General features: G+C 35.6%; 2 protein-coding genes across 3 annotated transcripts; both read right to left on the bottom strand.

Moving 5' to 3' along the window:
* Positions 1-7,945: 7,945 nt before the first annotated feature.
* LOC126714049 (primary septum endo-1,3(4)-beta-glucanase-like) lies at positions 7,946-10,728 on the bottom strand. Its single transcript, XM_050414037.1, has one exon. It carries the CDS (start codon positions 10,214-10,216, stop codon positions 8,144-8,146), a length of 2,073 nt encoding a protein of 690 aa, XP_050269994.1. The 5' UTR covers positions 10,217-10,728; the 3' UTR covers positions 7,946-8,143.
* Positions 10,729-11,807: 1,079 nt separating this feature from the next.
* On the bottom strand, positions 11,808-21,977 carry LOC126714050 (protein PTST, chloroplastic). 2 transcript variants are annotated; one of them, XM_050414038.1, is made up of 9 exons: positions 21,743-21,972; positions 19,187-19,221; positions 18,579-18,882; positions 17,408-17,497; positions 16,315-16,383; positions 13,572-13,677; positions 13,103-13,191; positions 12,178-12,290; positions 11,808-12,103 (listed from the first exon to the last, which is right to left on the bottom strand). In XM_050414038.1, exons 2-9 carry the CDS (start codon positions 19,204-19,206, stop codon positions 12,001-12,003), a joined length of 894 nt encoding a protein of 297 aa, XP_050269995.1. In that variant the 5' UTR covers positions 19,207-19,221; positions 21,743-21,972; the 3' UTR covers positions 11,808-12,000. The 2 variants fall into 2 exon arrangements, with proteins under 2 accessions (XP_050269995.1, XP_050269996.1); XM_050414039.1 differs by lacking the exon at positions 11,808-12,103 and having other exon boundaries at positions 12,249-12,582; positions 21,743-21,977.
* Between the last annotated feature and the right edge of the window lie 4,384 nt (positions 21,978-26,361).

The raw sequence follows: 26,361 nt of genomic DNA, 5'->3' as shown, positions 1-26,361 counted from the left end.
GAATGACTATTGAAACAAAGTTTTCTAAACTTTGTATCTCTTGTAGCTTAGATGAGCATCTCTATGTACAACTAAGCAAGTGAGCTTTGTGGCTCTTGTTTGTGATGAGTAAGATTAAGTTATCTCTTGTACTTAACACTCGTATCACTCTTTTTGAAAAGAAGGACTAGAAAATCCTAAAAGAAAGACATAAACAACCATCTCACCACTATTGCCCACTAATCATAATATGACACTTGTATGCTTCGGCATAGCAAAAGTACAGTGTCAATGACATTTGTGTGCTTCAACATAGCAAAATTGGAATGTCAAAAACTTAACATAATTGGGTATTTCTTTTCTATCTCTTATATGCCCATGCATGATTTGCTTAAATAAAATATACAAAGAAAATGAAAAGTAAAAAGATCAAAAATGCTTTAAATATGATTGCAAGGGTGTATTATAGGAAATGTGAAAGTTATAAGAAGTACCTCAAAGGTGATAGTCCTCATCAAACAGTTATGATTGTGTGTGAGTTAAAGTGATTTTCTCATATCTCAAATCGTCATAACATGTATACACTTATGCAATCTTACGATATTTTTCACATATAACACGCAATATTCTTTGCTACTTTTGATACATGTGCAGGTATAATGTGATTTAGCCATCACAAGATTTTACATGTGTTAATGTATGCCCACTAAACTGTCTTGACTTGTTTTTGAAATATAAAATTGGTTAGACTTGTTTAGTGTGTGTGTGCGCGTGTTTTTGGGATCATTGTGCTTAAATTTTTTGTTGAGAGATGATTTTGAGAGCTTAAAATGTTGATTGGATCTTTGGTTGAGTTCCATGCTTGATTGCATTCATATTTGTATTTTTCTCTTCTTGAAAAACGATTTTTAAGCAATCTTGACACTCCTAGATACCTTCTCGACACCTAGCTATCTATCGAGCTCTTAAGGTCTTTTCTTATCGCAGTCTCGATAGATCCTCGACAACTGGTGGATCGAACGAGAAAGTTCCTAGATCCTCGATAGCTTCTTGACAACTGGTGGATCAATCAAGCTTGTCTTCTTGTGTCTTTGCTTTGTTTCTCGACACCTCGACAGCTGTATCTGTCGACGTTGTTTTTCTCGACACCTTCCTCGAAAAATGGCTAGACACCTCTCGACACCTCTATCTATCGAGAATTACTGAGGAGCTATATATTCTCTCTTCGCGATCCGGTTCTCACTTCTTCGATCTCTCTTAACCTGTCCGCACCTGTTCCTCTCCCAAACACCATCTCTCTCACTCCAAACCTCTTCCCAAGTGATTTTTCAAGCTTTTTCAAGTTTTCTTTCACTTGGTAAGCTTCTAATCTCCTTCATTTACATGCATTCATGTTTTGAAACCTAGGTTTTGGGGTTTTTGAAAATTTTGGGGTTTTTCAAAATTGATGAGTTATTGTTGAAATTTTGGGATAGGTTTTTACTTAAATGAGGTTCAAATCTCATGCATTGCATCACATTAGCATAATAACAGTATTATCATGCATTTAGATGTGTGAAAATTGATTATGTGCTGGTAGGATTGGATTAGGCTGAGTCCATGATGCAATTTCTTTTGCATATCACATGTTCATGCATTCCCCATGCATACGTACTCTTTTTTCAATATACTTGGTATATTTGAACTGCTTTAGAGCTTTTCTGATTGTCTTTCTTTCTCTCCCTCTCTTTCTATTTACGTTAGTCGTGTCTATGGCACCTAAGCGTAAGTCAGCTCCGTCCCAAAACCCTTTGCGTTCTAGGACATCATCTTCTTCTAATCCTACTCCTTCTCATATTCGGTTCCGTGATGAGGATGCCCGAAAGGACTTCTCGGAGAACTTTTCTCGACGAGGTGTTCATTCGGAACGCCGAGTCATTTTGGCGGACTTCACCGACTCTGACCTTCCCACTGTCATTCACAGTCAGGGATGGGAGTTACTGTGTGATGTCCCGGTCACTTGTCCGACCGTGCTGATCCAGGAGTTTCACTCCAACATGCATGGTTTTGATTTTTCAATACCTCTCTTTTCTACTCGCGTTCGAGGTACGCACATTGTAGTCACACCGTAACTTGTTGCGGATGTGCTTCATGTTCCGAGGGTAGAGCATCTTGACTACCCCGGTTGTGAGCGTCTGCGGACTGTGTCCAAAGACAAGATGATTTTTGCTTTCTGCAAATGTCCCGCAGATTGGGTTGATCGTCAGTTCACACCATGTAGGCCTTTTGCTAAAGGTCCTAGATTCATGAACATGGTGATAACTTTTGTTTTGCACCCACTCTCTCACTATAACTTTATCACAGAGCCTCGTGCTCGATTTTTGCTCTCTTTATTAGAGCACCTCACTATAGATTTTCCTTCACATTTCATTCTTTCTATCTTAGATGCATATAGGGATACAACTACCCGTGATAAGCTCATTTTCCCTTCGGCTATCACGCGGATTTTATGCCACTTTTTTTATTCCTTTTCCCTTTTCCGACCATTTTTCTGTCATGTGTTCCACAGACTACGCTATCGTTAAATGTAGTGAGGCGCAGTTTCGGTCTCGACAGTTGCATTCAGCATCTCCTTCCTCCCATTTTGCTCCGTCTCGTTCTGCTCCATCCATATATGCTCCATCCACATTTGCTCCCTCCTCCTCTTCGGGCGATGTGACTCTAGGAGACATCATGGTGCAACTATAGCGTATGGATGCTCACCTTGATACACTCTCTACAGAGTTGTATCAGGTGAACATTCGTGTCGGTCGTATTGCACGGCGACAGGCGACCATGAGTGGTTATGCTCCTGAGGCTTCTCCTCCACCACCTCCTCCAGTGGCTTCTAAGTCTAAGGATGATGATGATGGTGATGGTGATGACGATGATGCTTCGGATGATGATGATGGAGATGCTAGCTCTACCGATGAGATGTCTACTTGACACTCTTACCCTTTGTTACTTGTGACAAAAAGGGGGAGTAGTTTTAGATATGAGAGTAGTCATTCTTAGGGGGAGAGTTAGTATAGGACATTTTGTTAGGGGGAGTGTTAATATCTGATGGATGTAGTGAGGATTACATGTATCTTTTTCTTTTCTCTATTTTAGATACATTTGTTCTTGTACATGGGTCTTGTAACCATTTTTGACATACATTCTACTTATCTTCTTTACATATGTTGATGTATGTTTCTTTCACCTACCCTTACATGTGTTGTTTCTTTTCTCTCTTTATGCACATGCTTCTTATTATGTGTATGCAATATATTATTTCTATTTCACACAAAGATGCCTTGATGAGTTTTATTTAAAGTGTTTCAAAAATACAAGTTGTCAAAGTCTACTTGCCATAAACTCTCTACTTGCAAAAATTTTCAAGAGTTTGTATTAAAATAGATTTTATTGTATTCAACAAGTGAATATGAGTTAAGTGATTTATGACTTCTCTTATATGTTCATTTGTTTGTTGTGGTTTTGTCATGGATTGCCAAAAAGGGGAGATTGTTAAGACATATGTGATTCACTTGTTAGGACCATATGTCACTATTTTATGTAATTGACTTATCTTTTGATAAAATGCACTTTACTTGTATTTGGGTAGATCTAGGATGTGTTTAATACTTCAAAAAACTGTGTTTCAAGATCAAGTGTTGAAGACATGCAAGTCTGTCCAAGATTCAAGTTGAAGAAGTGCTATTCATTAAAGCTCAACAGCTAGATTCAAGTTGTCAAAGTCTACTTGCCATAAACTCTCTACTTGCAAAAATTTTCAAGAGTTTGTATTAAAATAGATTTTATTGTATTCAACAAGTGAATATGAGTTAAGTGATTTATGACTTCTCTTATATGTTCATTTGTTTGTTGTGGTTTTGTCATGGATTGCCAAAAAGGGGAGATTGTTAAGACATATGTGATTCACTTGTTAGGACCATATGTCACTATTTTATGTAATTGACTTATCTTTTGATAAAATGCACTTTACTTGTATTTGGGTAGATCTAGGATGTGTTTAATACTTCAAAAAACTGTGTTTCAAGATCAAGTATTGAAGACATGCAAGTCTGTCCAATATTCAAGTTGAAGAAGTGCTATTCATTAAAGCTCAACAGCTAGCTCGACAGCTAGCTATCCATTGAGCTTAAGAAGCTGGTCCAGCCTCGTGGCTCGACAGCTGTTCGACAGCACCTCGACAGACAACTATCTGTCGAGCTTTATGAAAAACAAAATTCCAGTTTTGTTTTGACTCTAATCCGAGATTATGTGTTTGGGTCTTCTTTTCTTCTCTCCCTAGACATATAAAATGATTATTTTAAGGACTGTCAAAGTGTATAAAAGTTGCATAAGTGTTGAGCAAAGTTTGTTCAAGCAATTTGTAACCAGAGACAAAATTTTGCCCTAGTTCATCATTCTTGTGAAGAAGTTGTTGTGTATGTGCACCGTAGGGATTTGTGACCAAGCATCTTCTTGATCTTCATCGTTGGGATGAATTGAAGAACTTTGCAGCCAACAACCTTCTCTAGTTGGTGATTGAAGTCATGTACTGGGATCCGCGCATTGGTTAGTCACGTACTTGGAGCCGTGCATCAAAAGGAGAAATTGTCACTACAGAACAAGTCCAATTGAATATTGGGGTAAGGGTTCAACTGTAGGTTGGTATAAGATACTGGGATTTCTTTACTTGTAACTGCTTGTTTTGATAATAGTGGAATTTCGGGAGTGGTGACCTGAAAATCACCCGATGGGGTTTTTGCCGTTAGGTATTCCCCATTTGTAAACAAATCACTATGTTAAATTTATTTTCCACTGCATGTTTTAGTTATTAGTGATTTGTTTGTACTACCATGCGTTTGCATGTTAATTTGATTAATTAATAAACTTGGTTAATTAATCAATTAATAAATCACAATGAGTCAATTCATTTTTGGCCTATCAAAATATGACTCTAACCCTCTCCATTTTGGCTTTTGGAAAAAGTCCATAAGAAGGATCTTATTTCATTGTAGGTAAGAAAGTAGCCAAAAATGATATAAAGTCAAATCATTGTAGCCATAGAATGCAGAGTCAATGCTTCGTAAAACAATATTGTTATCAACGTGAATCACGTATCCAATTAGTCAATCTTAGCAAATCTAGATTCTTTGTTTTAAAAGATATAAACAAATAAGTAAAAATTGGTTAGTTCAACTCTAGAATCTAGATCTACGTTAGTCTAATTCAAGTATTCAACTGCAATAATTTGAAAGACCATTTCTCTATATGTCTATCATGTTTTTTAAAGGATTTTGGGAAGTCAAATCCAAAATTTTTTATATTCGCTAAAATATTTTATTTCAAATGATGACTGATGAAGAGTTTTATAATTTATTTTATTTAAAAACTTTCAAGTGTTCAGAATTTCATCACAAGTGCTTTGTCTTTACTCTTTTACAATACTACAACTTCTCCGATCAAGTACATTGTTTGAAATTTCCAAACCGCATGCAATTAGATACATCTAATTTTCTTTGAATTTCAAAAAACAAAAATTTCTCCAGAAAGGTTTTCAAAATGAAAGAATAAACTGAACTTTCGAAAATTAAAGAGTTCTAAAATCTTGGTTTTGACCAAGATAAAGTCATAAAGGGTGTCTGGTAGTTGTGGAGATATATAGTGTGCGTATGGATACATCTTATTTTGCTGAAAACTGAAAACAATAAAAAAATAATTTTTTTTACTGTTTATTACTTTTGGTACTGTTCATTGACCTAAATTCACTATTCATGACCAATGAACAGTGCATAACACGCTGGTTTAAAAAAAAAAAAACAAAAAAAGCCCCAAAAGCAAACGAGACGTGAATCCAAACTGACCTATAATACACGCATTGGCGTTTTGAGTTTTGCGTTTTCCCTTTTTTTTTTTTTTTTTCATGCGTTTCAGGAGATAGTGCGGCTACTGTTCATGAATAATAGCTGTACTATTTGACTTTTCAACCCTTTTCAACACATCAATGGGTCTCGTGAACAGTGCACGGGACTTACAAATTTCACTTTTCAGCAACTTTTTCATTAAAAATGAGTCTCACAATACTATTCACACATTTAAAAATTAGGGATAATTATACTTTGATCACCTGTGGTTTGCCTCTAATTCTATGTGCCTACCCATGGTTTCAATTTTGACACTTTGCCCACCTGTGATTCTCACCGTGAGTGTGCCGTAACCCACCTCTCCACTTTCCGTTACTCTAACACAAAATGAGTAAAAAACAAACCCCAAAACAGATCAAAACACTCTCACTCAAATCTTGAACATAAAGAACATGAAGAATACCCAAAAATCTGAAAAACCCAAGCCACTGCAAAATTGAAACCCATTGCCCACTGCCCCTGCCACCAGCCACCACAACCCACTGCCATAGCCACCACCGCCCACAACCTCAAACCCCAACTACCAAAACCACAAACAAGTCACAAACCCAAAATCAAACCACAAACAAATCACAAACCCAAAATCAAATCACAAACAAGTCACAAACTCTAACCCACAACTGCTAAACCACCAAGAACAAATTTCACAAACCCAAACCCACGATGAATGAAAAAATTTCACAAACTCAAACCCACAAAGAACAAACTCAGACCCACAAAGCAAAAATTTTACATACTCAGACCCACAAAGAACATAATTGATTGGTCGACGACAGGCAGTGAAACCGAGTGGTGGCATCGGAATTTGGCGTCTCTGTCGGGTTTTGATTCGGAGTCTAGGTGTTTTGGGTGGACCAATCAAACCCACGCCGATTAGAGACCCATGCCGAACTCCAAGCAATTGACCCACGCCGCTCCTAGGAACCCGAAGAAGGGTGGGGTTTCGTCACCGCTGAATCCGAATGAAGATGACATGTTTGGTTGCGGGAATTGGATGGAGATCTGTTCTTGGGTTTGGATCGGGAAGAAGTTCAGGGAGTGGCCGGTGAAGGTGATGAATGATTGATTGGATTTGGAGTCACTCACGACCACGGGAAACAAACCAAATAGTCGTTGGGGTGTGCTAGTTGTGATTCGACGCACAAGGTGGCTTTGATTGTGAAGTTTATTTGTTGGTTATTTTGGATGATTTAGATGTTTTATTTTGGGTTCAACTTCCTGTAATTTTTCAGATTTTTGGTATGTTCTTCATGTTCAAGATTTGAGTGAGAGTGTTTTGATCCGTTTTGGGGTTTGTTTTTTACTTATTCTGTGTTAGAGTAACGGAAAGTGGAGAGGTGGGTTACGGCACACTGACGGTGAGAATCACAGGTGGGCATCACAGGTGGGCAAAGTGTTAAAATTGAAATCACGGGTAGGCACATAGAATTAGAGGCAAACCACAGGTGGGCAAAGTGTAATTATCCATAAAAAGTATTTTACTACAGTATTTTCAGTTTTCCGTTTTCAGTTTCAGCAAAATGTATACATTTGGATAAGACTTAATTGGCGTCTGCATTTTTCAAGCGCGTGTTTTCTCTCTCTATCTTTTTTTTTTTTTTTTTTCAGTCACAGTTGTTGACCAAGTCTTCCGTGAACAATACATTTGTGCACTGTTCACGGACCCACAAACTTCACTTTTTAGCAACTTTTTCATTAAAAAGAAGTCATACGATACTATTCACACATATAAAAATTATTTTGTTACAGTGTTTTCAGTTTCAGCAAAATAAGTTTTATCCAAACAAACCCATAATAATTTGATTAAAAGAATGTATTGAATAAAACTATGAATGACCAAATTAATAAATCAAGCTAGTGATTTCACGAGTTTTCCAGGCATCAACAATCTGCAGTTTTCTCTTCTATCTTTCTTTCTTTATTTTTTTTCCGGGAACAAACATATCTTTTCATGCATAAACGATTTGATTAAACCAAGCATCTGAAATCATTAATCAAGCTAATTGGCTAGCATAATCGATGTAGCACATTCTAAATATTGTAATCAGGTCAAATCATGACTTGAACAGATTTAGATTTAATTTTTGTCCATTTGAATACATAGGCAACCAAATTAAACCATAACATTAACTCAATGAAAAGCTGATAACTAATGATAACATTAGTGTAGGAAGCTGGATGAGCATAATAAGAATGAGGTTCTTAGGAGCTTTTCTTACCCAATCACAGATTTGTCACCTCTCTTGACTGTAAATCCACCATAAAAGATTGGCAAGAGTGCTCCCATCATCATGTTCTGTCAACTTCCTTGTCTTGGCTATGGCGCTAGTATAGTTGTAGGTTCCTTCCAAAGCATAAACAAAATCCTTCCAGCGTCCTGAAAGTCCACTCAAGCTCAAAGAAGGCAATGCCCAATTAACAACATCTCGCGCAAACTCTGCATTAGAAAACAATATCTCTGTGATTGGTGTGATAGGAAGAACCTGAATTCCCAGCCTACACGCCGTCCACTCAGCCGGAGCAAACCAAAGTTTGGTGTCCCTCATGTTAGCCCACAAAATGCCTACCAACCTATTCTTCCTGCTGAATTCTTTCCCATACATATCGTTTCCCTCTCTCACATGCCACCATGTTTGAGCAGAGAGAATTTCCAATGCAGCAAGCGTTGACCCAATGCGCTTAAGATGGTTATCTTTATAGGCTAATCCCAACAGTGCAGCTGAATAATATGCATTCACTGCTTCACTTGTGCTTTCTTGATTTCGCCCATCTGTATAATTTTGGAGCCCTGCAGCCCAAGAGTGTAACTTCCACGGATCAAAACATCTAACCTGAGGATAATAGGAATACGAATATGATCCTAGGCCCACATTCATGTAATCAGCCATTAGAGAATAAGCTTGTGGCTTATATTGCCTCCCCGATGCCGGGTCAATCTTTGCAAGTACTGCAATTGCATAAACAAAGTAGCCCAAATGAAAATGATGATCATGGTATATTCCGAACCCGAAATCCTCAGTGGAACTTGTGGATCCTAGTTTGGTGACAAGACCACCCCATTTCCTTTCATACAAGAAGCCATTCCTGCTATAGTTTCCATCTAACCATGGTTGAACTGCATTTTTCAAGAACTTTGCCACCACTGGAATTGCCTTAGGATAACCAACTTCTTCTGCAATCAATGCCAATCTCGCAGCTCTTGCAACTTCTTTGCCATAGAAATATGACGATGGTGTTGATATTGTTGTTAACGCATCAACATCTTTGCGAAGTGCAGAAACAATTTCAGGAAAGTGTTCCTTCCTAATACCAGCAATGGAATGCCAAGTCACTGGAATTGGTTCCAACTTCAATACCCATGAATCTCCTATAACTCCCACGAGATCACCGTCAATGCTTTTGTACTTGAAACCCTCTAACACAATGTTCCCCGACAATAGTTGGCGATGGAGAGGGTGTGCAAGCAGCAACAGCTTTCCTCTTCCCTTCTTCTCCCATTTGTATTCCAAACGAAAGGGCTCACTCAATTTTGCATCGCCTGAGATCGGATAACATGAGCTATACTTATCGAGCACTGCCTCATATTTTCGTTCTGAATTAGGCAAGATAGCAATCCTAATAACCCCAGAAAATTCCCGGGAAGTAATTTGGGATACGCTATGTGTGAAACGTATAGGTGCTGAAGTATACAAGAGCCAAGTCTGGCTGTTGTTAAGCTTGATAATGTGTTTGGTGAGGGAAGCATCAGAAGAAAATGAGAGAATATCATGGATAGTTGAAATGGAAAGATATGTGCTGCGAGTAATGGCTTTACATGTCAAGAAAGGGCTTCCCCGGACAAGGTAGAACCGTAGATTATTAGAAGGAAGGTCCAAAGTGACACTGAGATCACTAAAAGATGAGATTCTATGCCTTTTGTTGAGAATAGCTGATGGGGTAGTTTTGTTCAAGGAAGTGATGGTGAGGTCAGGGACAAAAATTTGTTGAACCATGGAGGAGTTTGATAAGAGAAATGGGTAGGAAAAAGAAAGGGAGGAGGAATTAGATTTGATGAGATATGGGTGAATGTATTCATGGTCATCACCATTTGATACGACAAAGTTTTGGAAAAATGAGTTGGTGGGAAGTGGAGATGAGAGGAGATGAGATGAGAAGAAGCGAGCAGGATTTGGAACCACTGTTGATTTGGTTTCTGGGAAGAGAAATGGAGTGGTTGGTGGCCCATGAGTTGTTGTTGCTAAAGCTAATGCATTGCAGTACCATAAAGAAAAGGATAAGAAGAGCCAGAATGATGTTGGTAATGCCATGGTTTTGGTTTGGTTGGCAAAATAATTGAAGGAATTCAACTCATTATATGGTGTATTTGTGGTGGTAAAGGCTTGCAAAGACAAATTACAAGTCGCAAACAAACAGTCAGTCAGACCTCATTATTCTTATTCAAAGCCCAGAAGCCAAGTCAAACCACTTCTCACATGTGGAAGGAATAAAAAATGTCTTCGAGATGTGGGTTACACGATTGAGCTGGGCATTTCATCGAACAGTTCCTTTGCGTTATCGAAGCTACAGGTAACACAGACCATTTGGATGACGGCATTGTAGGCTGGGTTGGAAGTGGGAAGTTGAGAGTGGGTGACGTTATTTACCATCAATGTCGGCCAATAAATAAAACATCAATATTGGCCAGTGATAAGCAAGGAAATTGGCGCAATATCTTGCAATTTACCATCACAAATCACATACGATATGATATGAGTATATGACCCAACGCCGTCGGCCTACAAAAGATTTGGTGGGGTTGGTCCACTGGTCCTTACCACTCCATATATTAGAGGCTGAAGTACTTCTCAACGAATTAATCCAAAATGATACGTATTCTTTTCACACATTAAAAATAATAATAATAAAAAATAACTTTTTATATTATTCTATAAGTATCTCACCATTTTCCAACTAGTCCCACCATTTTTTTTTTTCCAATTGGGAAGATAAGTGAAAAGAAAATAACATTGATATGAAAAGTACAAAATAATTTCTCATTTTCATCCTTCTACTTTTAATAAATATATAAAAAGATAATTTCTCATGTAACTACCAAACTCATGTCATACAAAACACAACTATATATATATATATATATATATATATTATTTTTGATAGTTGTAGAATGAGAATTTTGAATACTAATTCACATATCCTATTATACACACTCTTACACACTAATTCTACACAGAAATCATGACTTCAGGTCACAATTTCTATACAGTTGAGTTTGAGGGTGTTTTAGAACTAAATTTTACCCCTAATTTAGCATCTTCACATTGTGTCTCGGAAGTAGTAAGCATGGCCAATATGCCGACTCAGCACCATAATAAATTAGTAAAATCTCTTTTTTTTTTTTTTTTAGAGAGCAAAAAATATAGACTTTCATTGAGCAGTAAAAAACATATGCAATGTCAGACATTAGTTGGGATTGTAAAAAAAGCGTCTACAGCTTTAGGCTTTTGGCTAGTCTAGCTAGTAAATAAATGTGCAGCTCAGTTTCCTTCTAATCTGATAAAATGAAATTTGAACCATTTTAAGAAAGTTTCTATGAGAAAAATGAAAAATTAATTAATATTTTAACAGTTTTTTTTTTTTTAATTTTTCATAAAAGTGATATAAAAATTTTCTTAAAATAATTTTTTAATAATTACCCTAAAGGCATTCATTAATCTATTCCTATTTTGAAAGTTACCATGTCAAGAACCAAAGTCATGTCTCCAAGACAGGATTTTAAGAAATGGCTATTTTGCAAAAAATAATTTTGATATATAGTGTTTCTCTTCCATAATAATAATAATAATAATAATAAATAGTGTTATTTTGCAAAATCCCCCAATGCAGAAAGAGACCTCTCTCTGAAGAAGGCAAGCAAGTTGGGATTACTCTCAAGCTGTCAAACACGCAGAATGAGACCAGATATCTCTCTCCTATGCTGATCCAACTAACTAGCAAGATAATATGATAAACAACCTGAAAGAAGCTCAAACTAAGAAAGAGGTCATTCACTTTCTGTATTAACCATTTTTTAACCAGAACTACAGATGCACAGTTATTCCACAATTAGCAAGTTATTTTCCATTAGTCCCTCTCCAATGGTAGGATATTCTGGGGATAGATGCCACTCTCCATCCACCAAGAACTTGATTTCGTACCTTCACAACACAAAATTATTATTATTATTATGATGAAGAAGAAGAAGAAACTAAGTGACCCAGTCGAATAGTACCTTCCAGGCCTAAGCATTAATGTTGTTGAGAACTTCGTGAAAGAACCGGTGTATTCTGGTGATAAGTGCTCTCCTTGACTCCATCCATCAAAGGTTCCCATTACTTGCACACTCTGATGCACAATAAAGAAAAGGACAGATTTACTACATCAAAAATAAGAAGAAAGTCAGGCAGGGTATGTAGTTAGTTTTACCTTCCCATAATTATAATTCTACCACAAAAGAATAAGACAATTTTGGATTTTTCTTCAATGAGTAGATTGTAAGTTATTTGTTTCAATGTAAATAAATAGGGGGGAAAAAGGATGGAGATGCACATATACTTAACATCTGGGAGGCACCGGATCATAAAAAAAATTTCAAAAAATAAGTGAAAATTCTTGTTTCAAATTTACGTGCAACAACCTGCATAAGGAAAGCAGAGGTCGGGTGAACCCAGCAAGCATGGAGAGAGGCTAATAAAAAGCTTTGTTTTCCTTTTCTTATCTTGCTTTAGTTCCTACTTCTTTGCTTTTCACCATACTTGTAGAGGTCCCTCGAAACTTGAACAAATTTCAGTGATCATTTTATGGATTTAATTTTTAATGCTATTATTACACGCGCACACACACACACACACACACACACACGCACACGCACACGCACACGCACATCCCAAAGTCTTGAACTCATGAACACACTCTTAACCCCATTCTTATAGGAGCAAGAGGTGCCATTTAAGCTAACAAATGGGGAGAAGTCCATCACTTTAGGCCAACACACTGCTAGCCACATTTATCTTTTTTGAGTTCAAGACTATAGCTTAACCTATGCCTTGAATTGAAGTGGTCCATATTAATATCAATAGGATAAGATAACCCAATACAATTGAGACTCCATTTTCATTAGGAAAGAAAACTACAAGGAATAACAACAGCTTGCTTACCTCTGCCATGCCAATCCAGAACAAGGGAACCTCTTTGGATCGTGCAGCATCCACATCTTTTATCTGTTCATTCAGCTTTTCACGTACAGCTTTATACACAGACACAATGGCAGCCGAATCTTTGTTAGAACATGAAAAAAAAAAAAAAACTATATTTTTAAATTTCAAGAGTTTGTATATCACATAAGCAACACAAATCTTTTCATACAGAAATCTCTTATCAAAGTTCAATTTGTCTTCCCTCCCCAGATACTCAAATGGTAAATCTTTGTTCACGAGAAGACTGTTGATGTGAGGAAGTGCATACCCACCAGAATAGGAATATTTCTATTCACATATTTCTATTATGTATCTACACACACACACAAGCACATCACATCCATCATATAAGAAAGCACAAAGTAAATTGTACTTGGTTAAAAGTGAAGAAGTCTGTCAATCTGGAGCAAGGACAGGTTCATGGTAATACCTTCTAATCGGGAAAGAAGATGAGATTGAATGTATTTGCCATTGATCTTTCTTGAACCTACTGGAGTGACAGATTTTGCTATTTCTTCTGCGAGTGTGACCAAAGCCTGTCCTCGCAACACAAATAATAGAATTGCATTATCAGAAGTTTAGATGTTGATTTGTCGTAGTATGTGTGAAAAGAAAAGCTCAAACATGAGGCTGACTAGAATTCTCCAGAGTGTAGAATACAAAAATGGATTTATTTATTTTTTTTTTTTTTTTACAATGCATCAAATAGAAGTTTAAACAAGCTATATGTACAGTTCACCTTCAGACTGCAGTTATATGATAAACACTAATGTCAAGACTCGGACTATATTTAGTTATTTACTAATCAGATCAATTAAAGATGGAAGCAGTCTCCATAAGCTAAGCAAACTGCCGTTTAAACATTCAGAAAACTAATGTGTATCCACAATGGAACGGGTATCTATAAATTTTCAAAATGCTAAACAGCCTAAACTTCACAGAAGCTTTTAAATATAGCATAATGATTTAAGATCTTGTTATTGCCTGAGTGGTAAGACCATCAATTCTGAAACAGTCTGGTCCTCTGAGCCACCATTAGCAGTATTAGACAATAATAGTTTAGCCACCACACTTAGCCAGAAGATGCCATCTGGCACCATTTGATCTTTATTAGCTAATGAGGTATATGATGATCACAGAAGATGCTCTTGAAACCATTAGGGAGGTCAAGTCTCTGATTAGGTAGTCACTTTGGTTACCAGGTCAGGCACCAACCTAGTATTACACACTGGAAGAACCGGGATTCTCTCATGATAGGTAGCTTCATAAGAAGTCAATTTAGCTAAAGTAGAATGTATACTTGGTTGTAAGGATAATTTTCTTCCTTGTGCTGACCCATAGTAGGTCCTTACCAAAAGAAAAAAAATTCACTGATGCATAATATAATGATATAATCATAGAATTAAATGTTTGGACTGCTCCACTAATCAACAATTTCCTCCCATGATTCAAAGCATTTATAGACTTATTTTTCCATTACATGCCCCCAACAGACCTTCTAGACCAGTATATTACATATAATTAAAATACAGGCATGATTGCAAACTATTAGATGGTATTTTAGCCAGATATAATGTTCATCTGTTCCATTTCTTCACCAGACCACTTTGGATCACAGCAGTGACACCTTATGCAGCAAGTAAAAACCTGATAGTTATCACTACAAAAGGTAATTTTTCTAGACCCAAGGACCACCATTATTTATCGTGACAGTGGTAGCTTAGGTGGCATTGGCCCAAGAGAGTAGCAACAGCTGCAGTAGTCTAGTGGGGATCATAAAAGAGCAAGTCGAGGATTTAGGTCGCTGGACATTTGTACAATGGTGGCAAACTTAGTGGTGCCAGTGGTTAAAGATTTAAGACAAATGGATCCTAAACTTTCACGATTTTTAATTGTGATTGTATTTGAGCCAAAAGCTTAAGCTTATAGATCAAGAGAACCAGTAAGTAGTCAAGAATAAATGCTTATAATACACAATACATAACAAAAATGGGGACTTCTCTAATTCCCTTTTCCGCATGCGAGTCAAAACAGAAACAGAAGTAAAACAACAAACATAGAGGGGCACCAGGCCACTAAGCACATGGATGCAAAAAGGCCTAGCACTTTGATGTAGGAAAATCAGCTCTCAAGGGTTAAAAAAAAAAGAGAACATCACAAAGAAATAGAACCTTAGAATCATCACCTAGGGTTTCTTGGAATAAGCACTAAGCAGTGAAACAGAAAAATAGAATTTAGAAATTGTCATCTAGAGTTGTAAGGAATCAGCACCAAGCATGGGAACCCAGGAATTAGCTCCAAGCAATGGAACCCATGAATCAGCACTTGGGTTTGCTTGGAATCAACACCAAGCACTTGAAGAAAACTTCCACTATATCATTAATCCATCATCCATTTTCTACAATAGTGACTCTGGGGACCGTTTAATAAATTAATAGGCTCTCCAAATCACATCCAACATGAAAAAAAAAAAAAAACAAACAAACAAACAAAAAAAAACAAAAACAAAACAAAACCATAACAAGATTAAATAAGATATTGAAATAACAATCAAATAGAATCAAATTCATCCAATAGCTCAATCATGGTTAATCAGGTCCAATAAAATCAATCAGCATTTATAGGTCTAATTTGGGGTCCGCATCACACACACTAGGAAGTCATGAACACAAAAATTAAACTAGGCTTTAAATATCATGTTAGAGCATCCAACCGAAAAGCATAAGTTATTGGGTGGAGAGGCCCACTAGAACACAATTCCATATCATTTTCCTCACCCAACAAATATCTAACTTCTGTAACATCAATATTTGATTTGTGTCGGACAAAACAATCTTTGCGTAAGATAGAGCAAGAAGGCTCTCACAATTGAGCACTCACTTTTTTAATTCAAATTGATTGACATAAGAATTACTATTCTAGTAGTAAATAAGAATCAACACAGAGTTTTTCGTCCTCCTAAAGTCAAGAGAGTTATAATTTAAGCAGCACTTGTATCATGAAGTCTGTATGTGTGTGTGTGGGTGGTAGACAAAGAAAATATACTATACAGATCATGATTAAGAAGGTCGAAAATGGAATCAAGACTGTTGATCTTCTTAATATTTGGTTTGGTCATATGAAATTCATTAATGATAGACATCATAGATCAAAAGCATTATTTAACACACAACCTGAACTTCAAGTTCCAAGACAGCAAGTTCGCTTTTGAAATTAACTAATGCATCCTCCTTTACATGTAACTGCAGAGATCAGAGATTAACAAAAGATGTCAGTCTAAAGGCCTTTTTATTAACAATTAAATAAGTAAAATTCTGCTGCCCTAAGCATTTGGTTAAGTGCACCCCTCCAAACTGGAGATGTTAGAGGCAAATATTTGCAATATATCATTTTGCATTTAGCTTAAAGTTCCTATGATGCAGAAGGGGTAGGGTGGTAATTAGAAATAACAGGATAAACAGGGAATGGATCACAGGACTCTAGGCTTCACCACCTAGAGATACTTGGAATCACCACCAAGCAGTAGAGTGGACACAACAACAATAAAGCCTTAGTCCCAAAATTTTGGGGTTGACTATTGATCCTCAAACAAGCTGTAAAGCAATCTCTAATTAAAAATTAAAAATCTTATTCAAATTGCACTACCCAAACTCTTGCTGCGTCCTCTTTTAAATAGCCATAATAGATTACACCAGCAAGGAAAGTCATAATCAAGCCACAATACATCCCTTAAAATTTTCAACCACCATAAAGCCTAAATACAATATTATAAATATTTTTAAAAAATAATGGATATTGAGTTTTTTTTTTTTTTTTTTTTGAGTGCAACGGATATTGAGTTGATTTAGGGTTCAGCAAATTGGGGTTAGGATTATTAACATAGCCATATCATAGAGACACTCTCGATTGTTTTGTTATTCTTTTTTTTTTTTTTTTGATAGTTTATTCTTTTATCATGTTCACCAGAGAACAAAGGCCAAAAGCCACAAAACTTGTAATTTTTTTGTGTAGCCATGTTCATTATTCTTTCAATTTATTTCTGCAACATTCCTCATCAGACCACCCCCCTCCCCTTCAAAAAGAGAGAGACCAAGTAGACAAACAAAAATAATACTATATGGTGTTTTCCCATTTTGGGTTTTTATCAATAACATAAAGTCCATTGTTCAATTTTTCTTACAGAGAACATGATCAAGCCAAAAGTAGTTAAGATATCGACAAAGCTAGCAACAATATGCAATGTGTTCTGCATAAATATGTACAAACCTGTCGTTTGAGAAAGCGGTTTTGTTGATTGGCTTCACTTAGTTTTCTAATGAGCCTTGTTCTTTCAGAATCAGCCAGCAGCGACTTTAACTGATATAATATTAACAAATACGTCAAATATGTTAGCTCTAAAGATTTAAAAGAAGCATTAAGTATGTTTGTCACAATACCAATGTTAACATAATAATTAAGTGTCAAAAGTGGTTTATCAAAAAAAAACCCTAAGTGTCAAAGTTAAGCTGACTGGGTTTACTGCACAACAATTTTTAGCTTGTGTGGGTCAATTCTGATGTGAGATACATATATTCTTCAGTTCTCCTTCAAATTATAGTTCATTGGAACCCTGAAGGAAATGCCAGCTTACAGTCCAATAATTTCAAGCTCAAGGAGCTAAAACTAGCCTACTGCCCACTCTGGAAGACAGCACTGATAACAATAGAGGGGTAATAACCAATAAATGAATGTGGTGTCATGAACTGTGTAGCAAACATAAGCTTCTGCATAAGTTCCTAGTTTAAATTCGATGAGTAGATAAGCTAATCTAACTTGTTAAATATTTTATTAATAAGTAACAGCTAATTTTTATTAAAAGAGAGAGAAAACTAACTGCCTTCCAAAAGTAAACAACAGGTCCACCTAAAGTATAAGAATCTACATTTCAAAAAACCTAAAAAGTATTTTTCATAGGTAATAAATTTAAAATTATAAAACCTATAACACCTATGTAATAAAGAATACAATTTGCATCATAAATAAAAAATTTATAATAAATAAATAAATAAAAAAAAAAAAAAAATTTCATTTATTTTCCATCTCCAATTTGCACTAGTGTCAAAGAGGAGCTTGTGATGTTGCTAGATTGTCTAACAAGCAACTTGCGAGAGATCAAGATAAGCTAGGATTTTTTAGAAATAAATGGGGTGCTACAATTTCCCAAACCATGAGTTCCTACTTCCAGATAGCAGGTAATGAAAAGAACAAAGATGGTAGGAAACAAAAAAAAAGGCCTCTTGCATTTCCTATAAAAAGAGAAAGTAAAAGCATAGATAAGGAAAGTGTGGATAGATTCCCTCAATATCCAAATTCATGAGAATGGAGGAAATGAGGAAAGAATTTACGTTTCTTATTCATCATAAATAAGGAATTATACAGATAGAAAATGTAATTTTACCTCATCCCTGCTTAGTGGTTGAGCAAGAAGATTCTCTGGCAACTCAGTTGCATCAGCATTACTAGAATAATTCTTCGACTTTAGTGATGATGATTCCTCCAAACTAACAGGTATGGAATATCTTCTCCAGAACACATGGGCCATGGGATGCTTTCCCATAGAAGATTGATGCAAATACATCAACCTTGGGTAGCCCATCCTTAACTTCCAAGCAGCCACATTATATGGAAGTTTGTCAATATTTTCCCAACCTAATGTTCTTAAATTCCTCGAGAACCAGGACACTTGTTTGTCAAGGCAACACCTATGCATATCATAAAGAAAGTGATAGTCACAATGTGAAGTTTCTGAGCAATTAAGATCAACAATTTAAAGGAAGAAACAGAACAATACATAAACACTTCGATTAACAAAGACTAAATGAAACAAAACAAAAAGACTAGTAAAAAAAAATGGTGAAAGAACTACACAAATAAAGTCATAGTATCAAGTAACTACTACTATAGAATTGAAATAAGCAAAAACCAGCGCCTATGGTCTACAAAAATTACTTTTTTTCCTGCAAGACAACTGATTTCATCTCTAAAATGAATGTCAAGGATGCTTACCTTGCAGAACCTATCTCCATCTTGAAGAGTTCCTCCTGAAAATGATGAGACAAGAAAATAACTGTCAGGACCGTCATTCAATGCAGCAACTATACAAATTCTGAGTTAATACTAGTAACAAGAAAATCATTCCATTGAGTTATAGAACCCCATGCCTTTGATAGAGAGGATACCTCTAAATGTAGGTATTCGAAAGCAAACCTATGGTTGTGTATTACTGTATTAGTTCCAAAGACAAAGTCAATAAAGTGATTGACAATTTATTCATGGAATAAGAGATTATTTTCTTTAAACCGAAAAGCCTCATGAGGCAGCACAATGTCAGACTATTAGTAATAAGTCTATATTCTTCAACTAGTGCAACACATATCAAAAGGAGATCCACCTTCTAATATGATAGACCATAGACAGGTATCAAATGGTTTAACAAGGGACCATTAGTTGGATTCCAAAACCAGATTGTTCCATACTTCTTAGCTGAACAGTAATTTCAAACATGCTTAGATTTCAAAAAACTTGAAACACCTAATTTGAGACTCATTACGGCTTGAAACACCTAAATCCTTGTGCAACCAGGTTAAAAAGAGGACAGCATTCACAATTTATTAATATCCAGGACTTCTGCATAATGATCAATGCTTGACCACCTAAATCCTTACTTTTATCATTCTAGAAATTTCTTCAAACAACCGGATTAGTAATACCAAAACCTCCCTTCATTTTCAGACAACGCACCTTCAACTCAATATCACTTGTCAAAGACAAGGGCAGCAGCTTAGTCCAGCATCTCAAAATCCTGATGCTAACCACTGAGAGCTGCAACTCAACCTTGGATCAATAGTCCTTCATGAGTACCACATGTCCTTGTTCTTGTGTCCTTCCTTCTGCTTAACCAAGGACTTTGCATTACTGATCATGTTCTTGTAGGCCATCGAGAGAAGTTTGTGCATCTCCATACTTTAGCCCCAACACCAAAGTTGATTTGTTGAATTTGCAACAAGTGGAATTGTCTAGGATTGAAGTGGGATCGCATAGAATTCTATGTGATCCCATGAACTGACTTGCAATCCTACCACGACTCCATTCTATGCACAAACCTTATACAATCCGAATTGATTCAAAGGGGTAGGATCGTACAATCCTACGATCCAAGATCACAATCTAGACAACCATGGATGGAATAGTGGTCAAAGGTGGGGGATGATAATCAATTGGTGGTTAGATGCGGTCAAATGTGGTAGAATAGTGGTTGGCAATGGTTGATTGTAGTAAAGTGGTGGTCGACAATAGTAAATTACGGCTAATCGGCGGTCAGTGGTGGTTTGGAGTTTACATGGGCCCTTATACCATGCAAACTGACTAAAATGAAAAGTGTGTAGGGTAAAAATCAATTCAACCTAATACATAGATGAAATATTTATAAGAAGCACAAAAATACACTTTGACTTAATTACTCCTCTCATTCATATTTCATACTACATTACTCATAGCATTTCCAAAAAATGTTTTCTATTTTCCTTGGGAAAAAAATTTCCACTAAAACAAACGGAATGCAAATAAAGCTATTCAGTGATAGAACAATTCTTTAAAAGAAGTGCAAATCTTACTTCACAACAATTAGAAGTTCATACAACTTCCCTTACATTATGAATAAGCTCCCCTTTTGGGGGGCTAAATTTAGCATTATTGTATTGGAAGAATCTGTTACAATACAACCCGGCACAAGATTCCTTCCATAATGCTCTTTATTCTTTCTTCGGAGATGGGCATGATGGGACCAAATTGTATCCTTCATAATTGCACCGTAAATCAACCAATTGAACAGCCCAAAGCCCTATATTGCATAGTGAAAGACTCCTCATCTCCCAACACTGTCCTAAAACATTTAAAATGACACACAAAACCTCCACCTCTACCTATTAATCAAAAACACATATCAATCCAACGAGACATTCTTCCTACTAGCACTTATCTCGAGTTTCCAGAAACAACATATCTAAAATAAAATCATTTGTCAAATAGCATTCTACAGAGCCAGGCCCCATTTTTTGAATCTCACCAAATCACTTGAAGATTTCCAAATGTAGTATCATATTCTGTACTCCATCTCCCTTTTTTTTTTTGAAAGTTGCTCAGAATTTCAACACCAAATATAATTTCTCATACTTTATCAAAAGAATCAACATTTCCAGCATTCAAGGGTGTAACATTTACTCCAAACACATGGAATTTTTCTCTAACCAAAAATTGCAATAAGAACCAAATACGTACAAAAAGAAAATCTTTGAACTTAAGCCCAACTTTTGATCTTTTATCAAATTCACTAATTAGCCAAAAGAATTCAAACCCAAAAAAGTTGTCACATATTCATCTAACATAGAAGTATGAACCCCTTCATATTCCAACAAGTTCAATGGAAATAACACCCCAAATAGAAGCAGAACACAAACCATAAATAACAAAGGTGTGTATGTACTTATAATATATATAAAACAAGTCATGGGCATGACTTATAATAGCAAAATATAAACGCAGAGAACATTTTTGATCACTTACGAAGTACAAAGTCTGCACTTTGAGGAAGACCGTTAATTTGTTTTGAAGCTGGTTGAGGCAGAGTAGTAGAGAGGGAGTTGAGTTTGATGGAATCAATGGAGCGAGGATTTTGATTATTTATATGAGTGGCAGAGAGACCTGGTGGAGCTCGTGCAATAGGAGGTTGTTCTGCCACGTGGCGCGATGGAAGATTGGAGAATGGGGAAGAAGAACACGTGATAAATGTTGTGGCTTGTGGAAAATGGAAATGGGATGGATCATAGCCATGGGTACAACTGTACAAGTATAACTTTTTGAGCCCAAACAAAATTTTGGGTCCGGCCTCAATAAAATTTGGTTCTGTTTGCTTTTCTCAGTTTTTGTTTGTATACGTGTAATAAGTGAAATGAAATCATATCTTTTTCATTAATGAAAAAAAAAAAAAAAAAAGTTAGAATGAAATTATGAATCTTTCAATTGTTTTTTTTTTTTTTTTTTTTTTTTTTTAAAGGTTAGAATGCAATGGTGTCTTTTACATAACGCCAAACTAAGAAATCCCAAGAATATAGAATGGATAAGGTAATAAATTTATATGAGCTTTTTTTATATTTAAATCATTTAAATAATATTTAGTTTTATATTATAATTTTTTATTTAAAATTTATTATTCTTACTTAGGCCATGGCCTAAGGTTGACCCCAACCATAATTCTGATCTCCTTATTATAGTGAAGCTTTCTTTCTCTAGTTACCCATGAATGAAGGCATATTGTCGAACCACATTAATTCTTGTATTCTTTATGTGTATAGTTCTTGTTATTTATTTATTTATTTATTGTCTTTACTATTATGGATTTGAATCCTAGGAGTGCTATTTGCACAACATGCGGTATTAGAGTTCATGATGGTGTGTGTTGGTGCAAACACGATAATAATGGAAATAATACACAAAGAGAAACTGAATAATACTTTAGGGCTGATTCATTTCCATTTTTGATACCTCCACTCTTCACCTCCCCCTTGCGCACGTATCTAGCCCAATATCTGAGACAATTCATGTTAGCCCATTAATCACCACAATTAAAAAGAATAAAATAGTCTCTCTCCTTTTCAATGTGGGATTAAACATTTTCACAACTCTTCATCTTCCATATTCACTCCCACATCTTTACATTTATGTTATAACATTTACTCATTTTAATTGTTTAATATTAAAATGTTCCAACAATCCCCCACTCATTTTAATATTAAATTTTAGTTAAAGAGAGATTACCAGGCAAAGATAGGTCACTATGCATCATGAAGGTGTGCTCTGCATTGAACCTTCACTTAGTAAAACAGCGGTCTCAACTCCAGAGTCGTAGTGGTCTCCGACTTAAACTAGGACTGCTTTAGGGCAATTAAGCATCACTACTTACACATAACAACCCAGGTGTTGACATGAACTTTTATAGCTAGCACTTTACGGCCATGTGCTGATCCCAGTTTCATGAGTGTATTTGAGATTAAGTCCAAATCTCATAGGGAGCGGCCCCACCCCCACACTCACATAGGTGAAATTTGTCAAGGGTGCTCCTGTAATTCTGATACCCCACTCATACGAGCTACAAATTTCATTAAGAGTTTTTTACTCAACCTCTCCACATTACAGGATAAATGCACTTACATCATAGGGATGAACAATTAAAAAATTATTTACAGAATAAATAATTTAAAAAAAATAATAAATAGTGCATTTCTTACGACCATCATATGATTCGTTTTTCCCATTGAACCCAATTCTCAGGATCTCTGGTCATTGGGTTGGGTATCCTCATACATGGCTCCTGATTCTATGGACTTTAGTCCCATCCCCCTTGATGTATTCCAGACTCTATCTTTTGCCAAGGCCTTGGTAAATGGATCTGCAAGATTATCATTAGATTTAATATAATCCACAATTATGATGCCACTACTCAAATAAGATCGCACGGTACTGTGCTTTCTTCTTATAGGTCTGGATTTACCGTTGTAGTAACGGTTTTTAACTCTACCAATTGCGGCAGTGCTATCACAATGAATTAATATAGGTGGAATTGGCTTTTCCCAAAGTGGAATTTCATATAACAAATCTCTAAGCCAATTTGCCTCTTCACTAGCTAAAGCTAATGCTATTAATTCAGCTTCCATTGTTGAATTAGCAATTATCGTTTGCTTTTTAGATTTCCAACAAATAGCACCACTACCTAAGGTAAAAATATAACCAGTGGTAGAGAGAGAATCACCTGACAAAGTATTTCCAATCGGCATCACTAAAAGCTTCAATCACAGCAGGATACTTTTTATAAAATAAGCCATAGTTTTTTGTACCAATTAAATATCTCATAACTCGCTCAATAGCTAGCCAATGATCTTTACTAGGTTTGCTAGTAAATCTGCTAAGCACTCCTACTGCATATGCAATGTCAGGTCTAGTACAATCAGTAGCATAACGCAAACTACCAATGATACTAGCATAATCCTTTTGATTAAAAATCTCAACATCATTATTCACAGGAAAGAAATGAATACTAGAATCAAAAGGAGTAGCTACATTTTTGTGATCATGAAAATTATATTTTCTCAATATTTTCTCAAAGTAATGTGATTGATCAAGATATATTCCATCACATGTTTTTGTAATTTTCATGCCCAAAATAAAATTAGCCTCACCAAGATCTTTCATATCAAAATGGCTTTTAAGCATATTTTTTGTTTCATTTATAACATGCATATTTAAGCCAAAAATCAACATATCATCCACATAGAGGCTAATAATAACATGTAAATTATTTCATGATTTAGAATAAATACATTTATCACATTCATTTGATTTATAACCATTCTCAATCATGCAGGAATCAAACTTTTCATGCCACTGCTTAGGTGCTTGTTTTAAGCCATATAGGGATTTAGTTAGCTTACATACCTTGCTTTCTTGTCCAGGCTCTACAAAGCCTTCGGGTTGGTCCATATAAATCTCTTCCTCTAGAAAAGCAGTTTTTACATTCATTTGATGAATTTTCAAATCAAAAATTGCAGCAATGGCAATTAACAATCTAATAGATGTAATTCTTGTTACCGGAGAAAATGTATCAAAGAAATCAAGATCAGCTTTTTGTTTAAAGCCTTTTGCAACAAGTCTAGTTTTAAACTTATCTATTGACCCATCCGGTTTCAACTTTTCTCTAAGGACCCATTTACAACCTATGGTCTTACAACCCGGTGGAAGATCTACTAATTTCTAAGTTCTATTAGAAATTAGAGATTCCATCTCATCATTTATAGTCTCTTTCCAAAATATAGCATCAAGTGATGTTAAAGCCTCTTTTAAATTTTGGGGATTTTCCTCAATGTTAAAAACATAATAATCAAGACCAAAATCCTTTTCAACTCTAGCTCTTTTACTCCTTCTAGGTTCCATTTCAATTTTTTCTTGATTTTGTAAATGTGAAGTAGAAGGACTAGGTTGTGACAAAATATTTTCTTCACCCCCACTATTTTTCAATTTAAAAGGAAATTTTTCTTCATGAAAAATTGCATCACCAGATTCAAAAATTATTTTGTTTTCAAGATCAAAAAATCTATAGGCTGCACTATTAATCGCATAACCAAGAAAAGTACATGTAGTAGTTCTTATACCTAATTTAGGCATTTTAGGGTCAGTAAGTCTTACATAAGCAAGACAACCCCATACTCTCAAATATCCCAAATTTGGCTTATGTCCTTTCCACATCTCAAAAGGTGTGGTGTGTGACTTTTTATGTGGCACCCTATTCAAAATATGACATGCAATTAAAATAGTTTCACCCCAAAAATGTAAAGGTGCACCGTGCACCAGATTCAATTAACATGTCATTTGTTAACTCAATTAAAGTTCTATTTTTTCTTTCAGCCACACCATTAGAAGCAGGTGAATATGGTGCAGTAGTTTCATGGATAATTCCCAAAGACTGAACAAATGAGTTGAATGCACTTGATTCATACTCACGGCCTCTATCACTTCTTATTCTTTTTATTTTTCTACCGAATTGATTTTCAACTTCTTTTAAAAAATCTTGAAATTTTTCAAAAGCATCACTTTTATTTTTCAACAAAAAAATAGTTGTATATTTTGAGAAATCATCAATAAAAGTGATAATATATCTATTTCCTCCACGAGTTAAAATTCCCTCAAATTCACATAAATCGGAATGAATTAACTCAAGCAATTCGGTATTTCTTATAACATTTTTATGAGGCCTTTTTGTAATCTTAGCTTGACTACAAGTTTCACATTTTTCAAAATCTTTTGACAGTCTTGGAATTAATCCTAAACTACTCATGATTCCCACATATCTACTATTTATATGACACAAACGAGCATGCCAAAAATTAATAGAAGAAAGCATATAAACTGAACTGGTAGATGCTTTATTATTCTCAATATTCAATTTAAACATTCCATCACAAGCATAACCCTTGCCCACAAATAATCTCTTTTTAGTGATTACATAATTATCAGATTCCATAGTTTGCTTGAAGCCAGCCTTGTTATGCAAAAAACTTGACATCAAATTCTTCCTCATGGACGGAGTGTAAAGTATATCTTTCAATGTTAGCACACGTCCAGAAGTGAATTTC

The sequence above is a fragment of the Quercus robur genome, chromosome 2 (genome assembly GCF_932294415.1).
Source record: "Quercus robur chromosome 2, dhQueRobu3.1, whole genome shotgun sequence".
Taxonomy (NCBI): domain Eukaryota; kingdom Viridiplantae; phylum Streptophyta; class Magnoliopsida; order Fagales; family Fagaceae; genus Quercus; species Quercus robur.
Note: the sequence above shows the minus strand (reverse complement) of the source record. Positions and strands in the feature narration are given on the sequence as shown.

What these genes read in the sequence shown, in the direction of transcription:
- LOC126714049 (XM_050414037.1), bottom strand. Translation starts at nt 10,216, where the DNA reads ATGGCATTACCAACATCATTCTGGCTCTTCTTATCCTTTTCTTTATGG.
- LOC126714050 (XM_050414038.1), bottom strand. Translation starts at nt 19,206, where the DNA reads ATGGAGATAGGTTCTGCAAG. An exon ending in TCTTCTTTCCCGATTAGAAG is followed by an intron (nt 13,192 to 13,571) that starts GTATTACCATGA and finishes CTGTGTATAAAG; the next exon opens with CTGTACGTGAAAAGCTGAAT. An exon ending in TTAATGCTTAGGCCTGGAAG is followed by an intron (nt 12,104 to 12,177) that starts GTACTATTCGAC and finishes TGTGTTGTGAAG; the next exon opens with GTACGAAATCAAGTTCTTGG.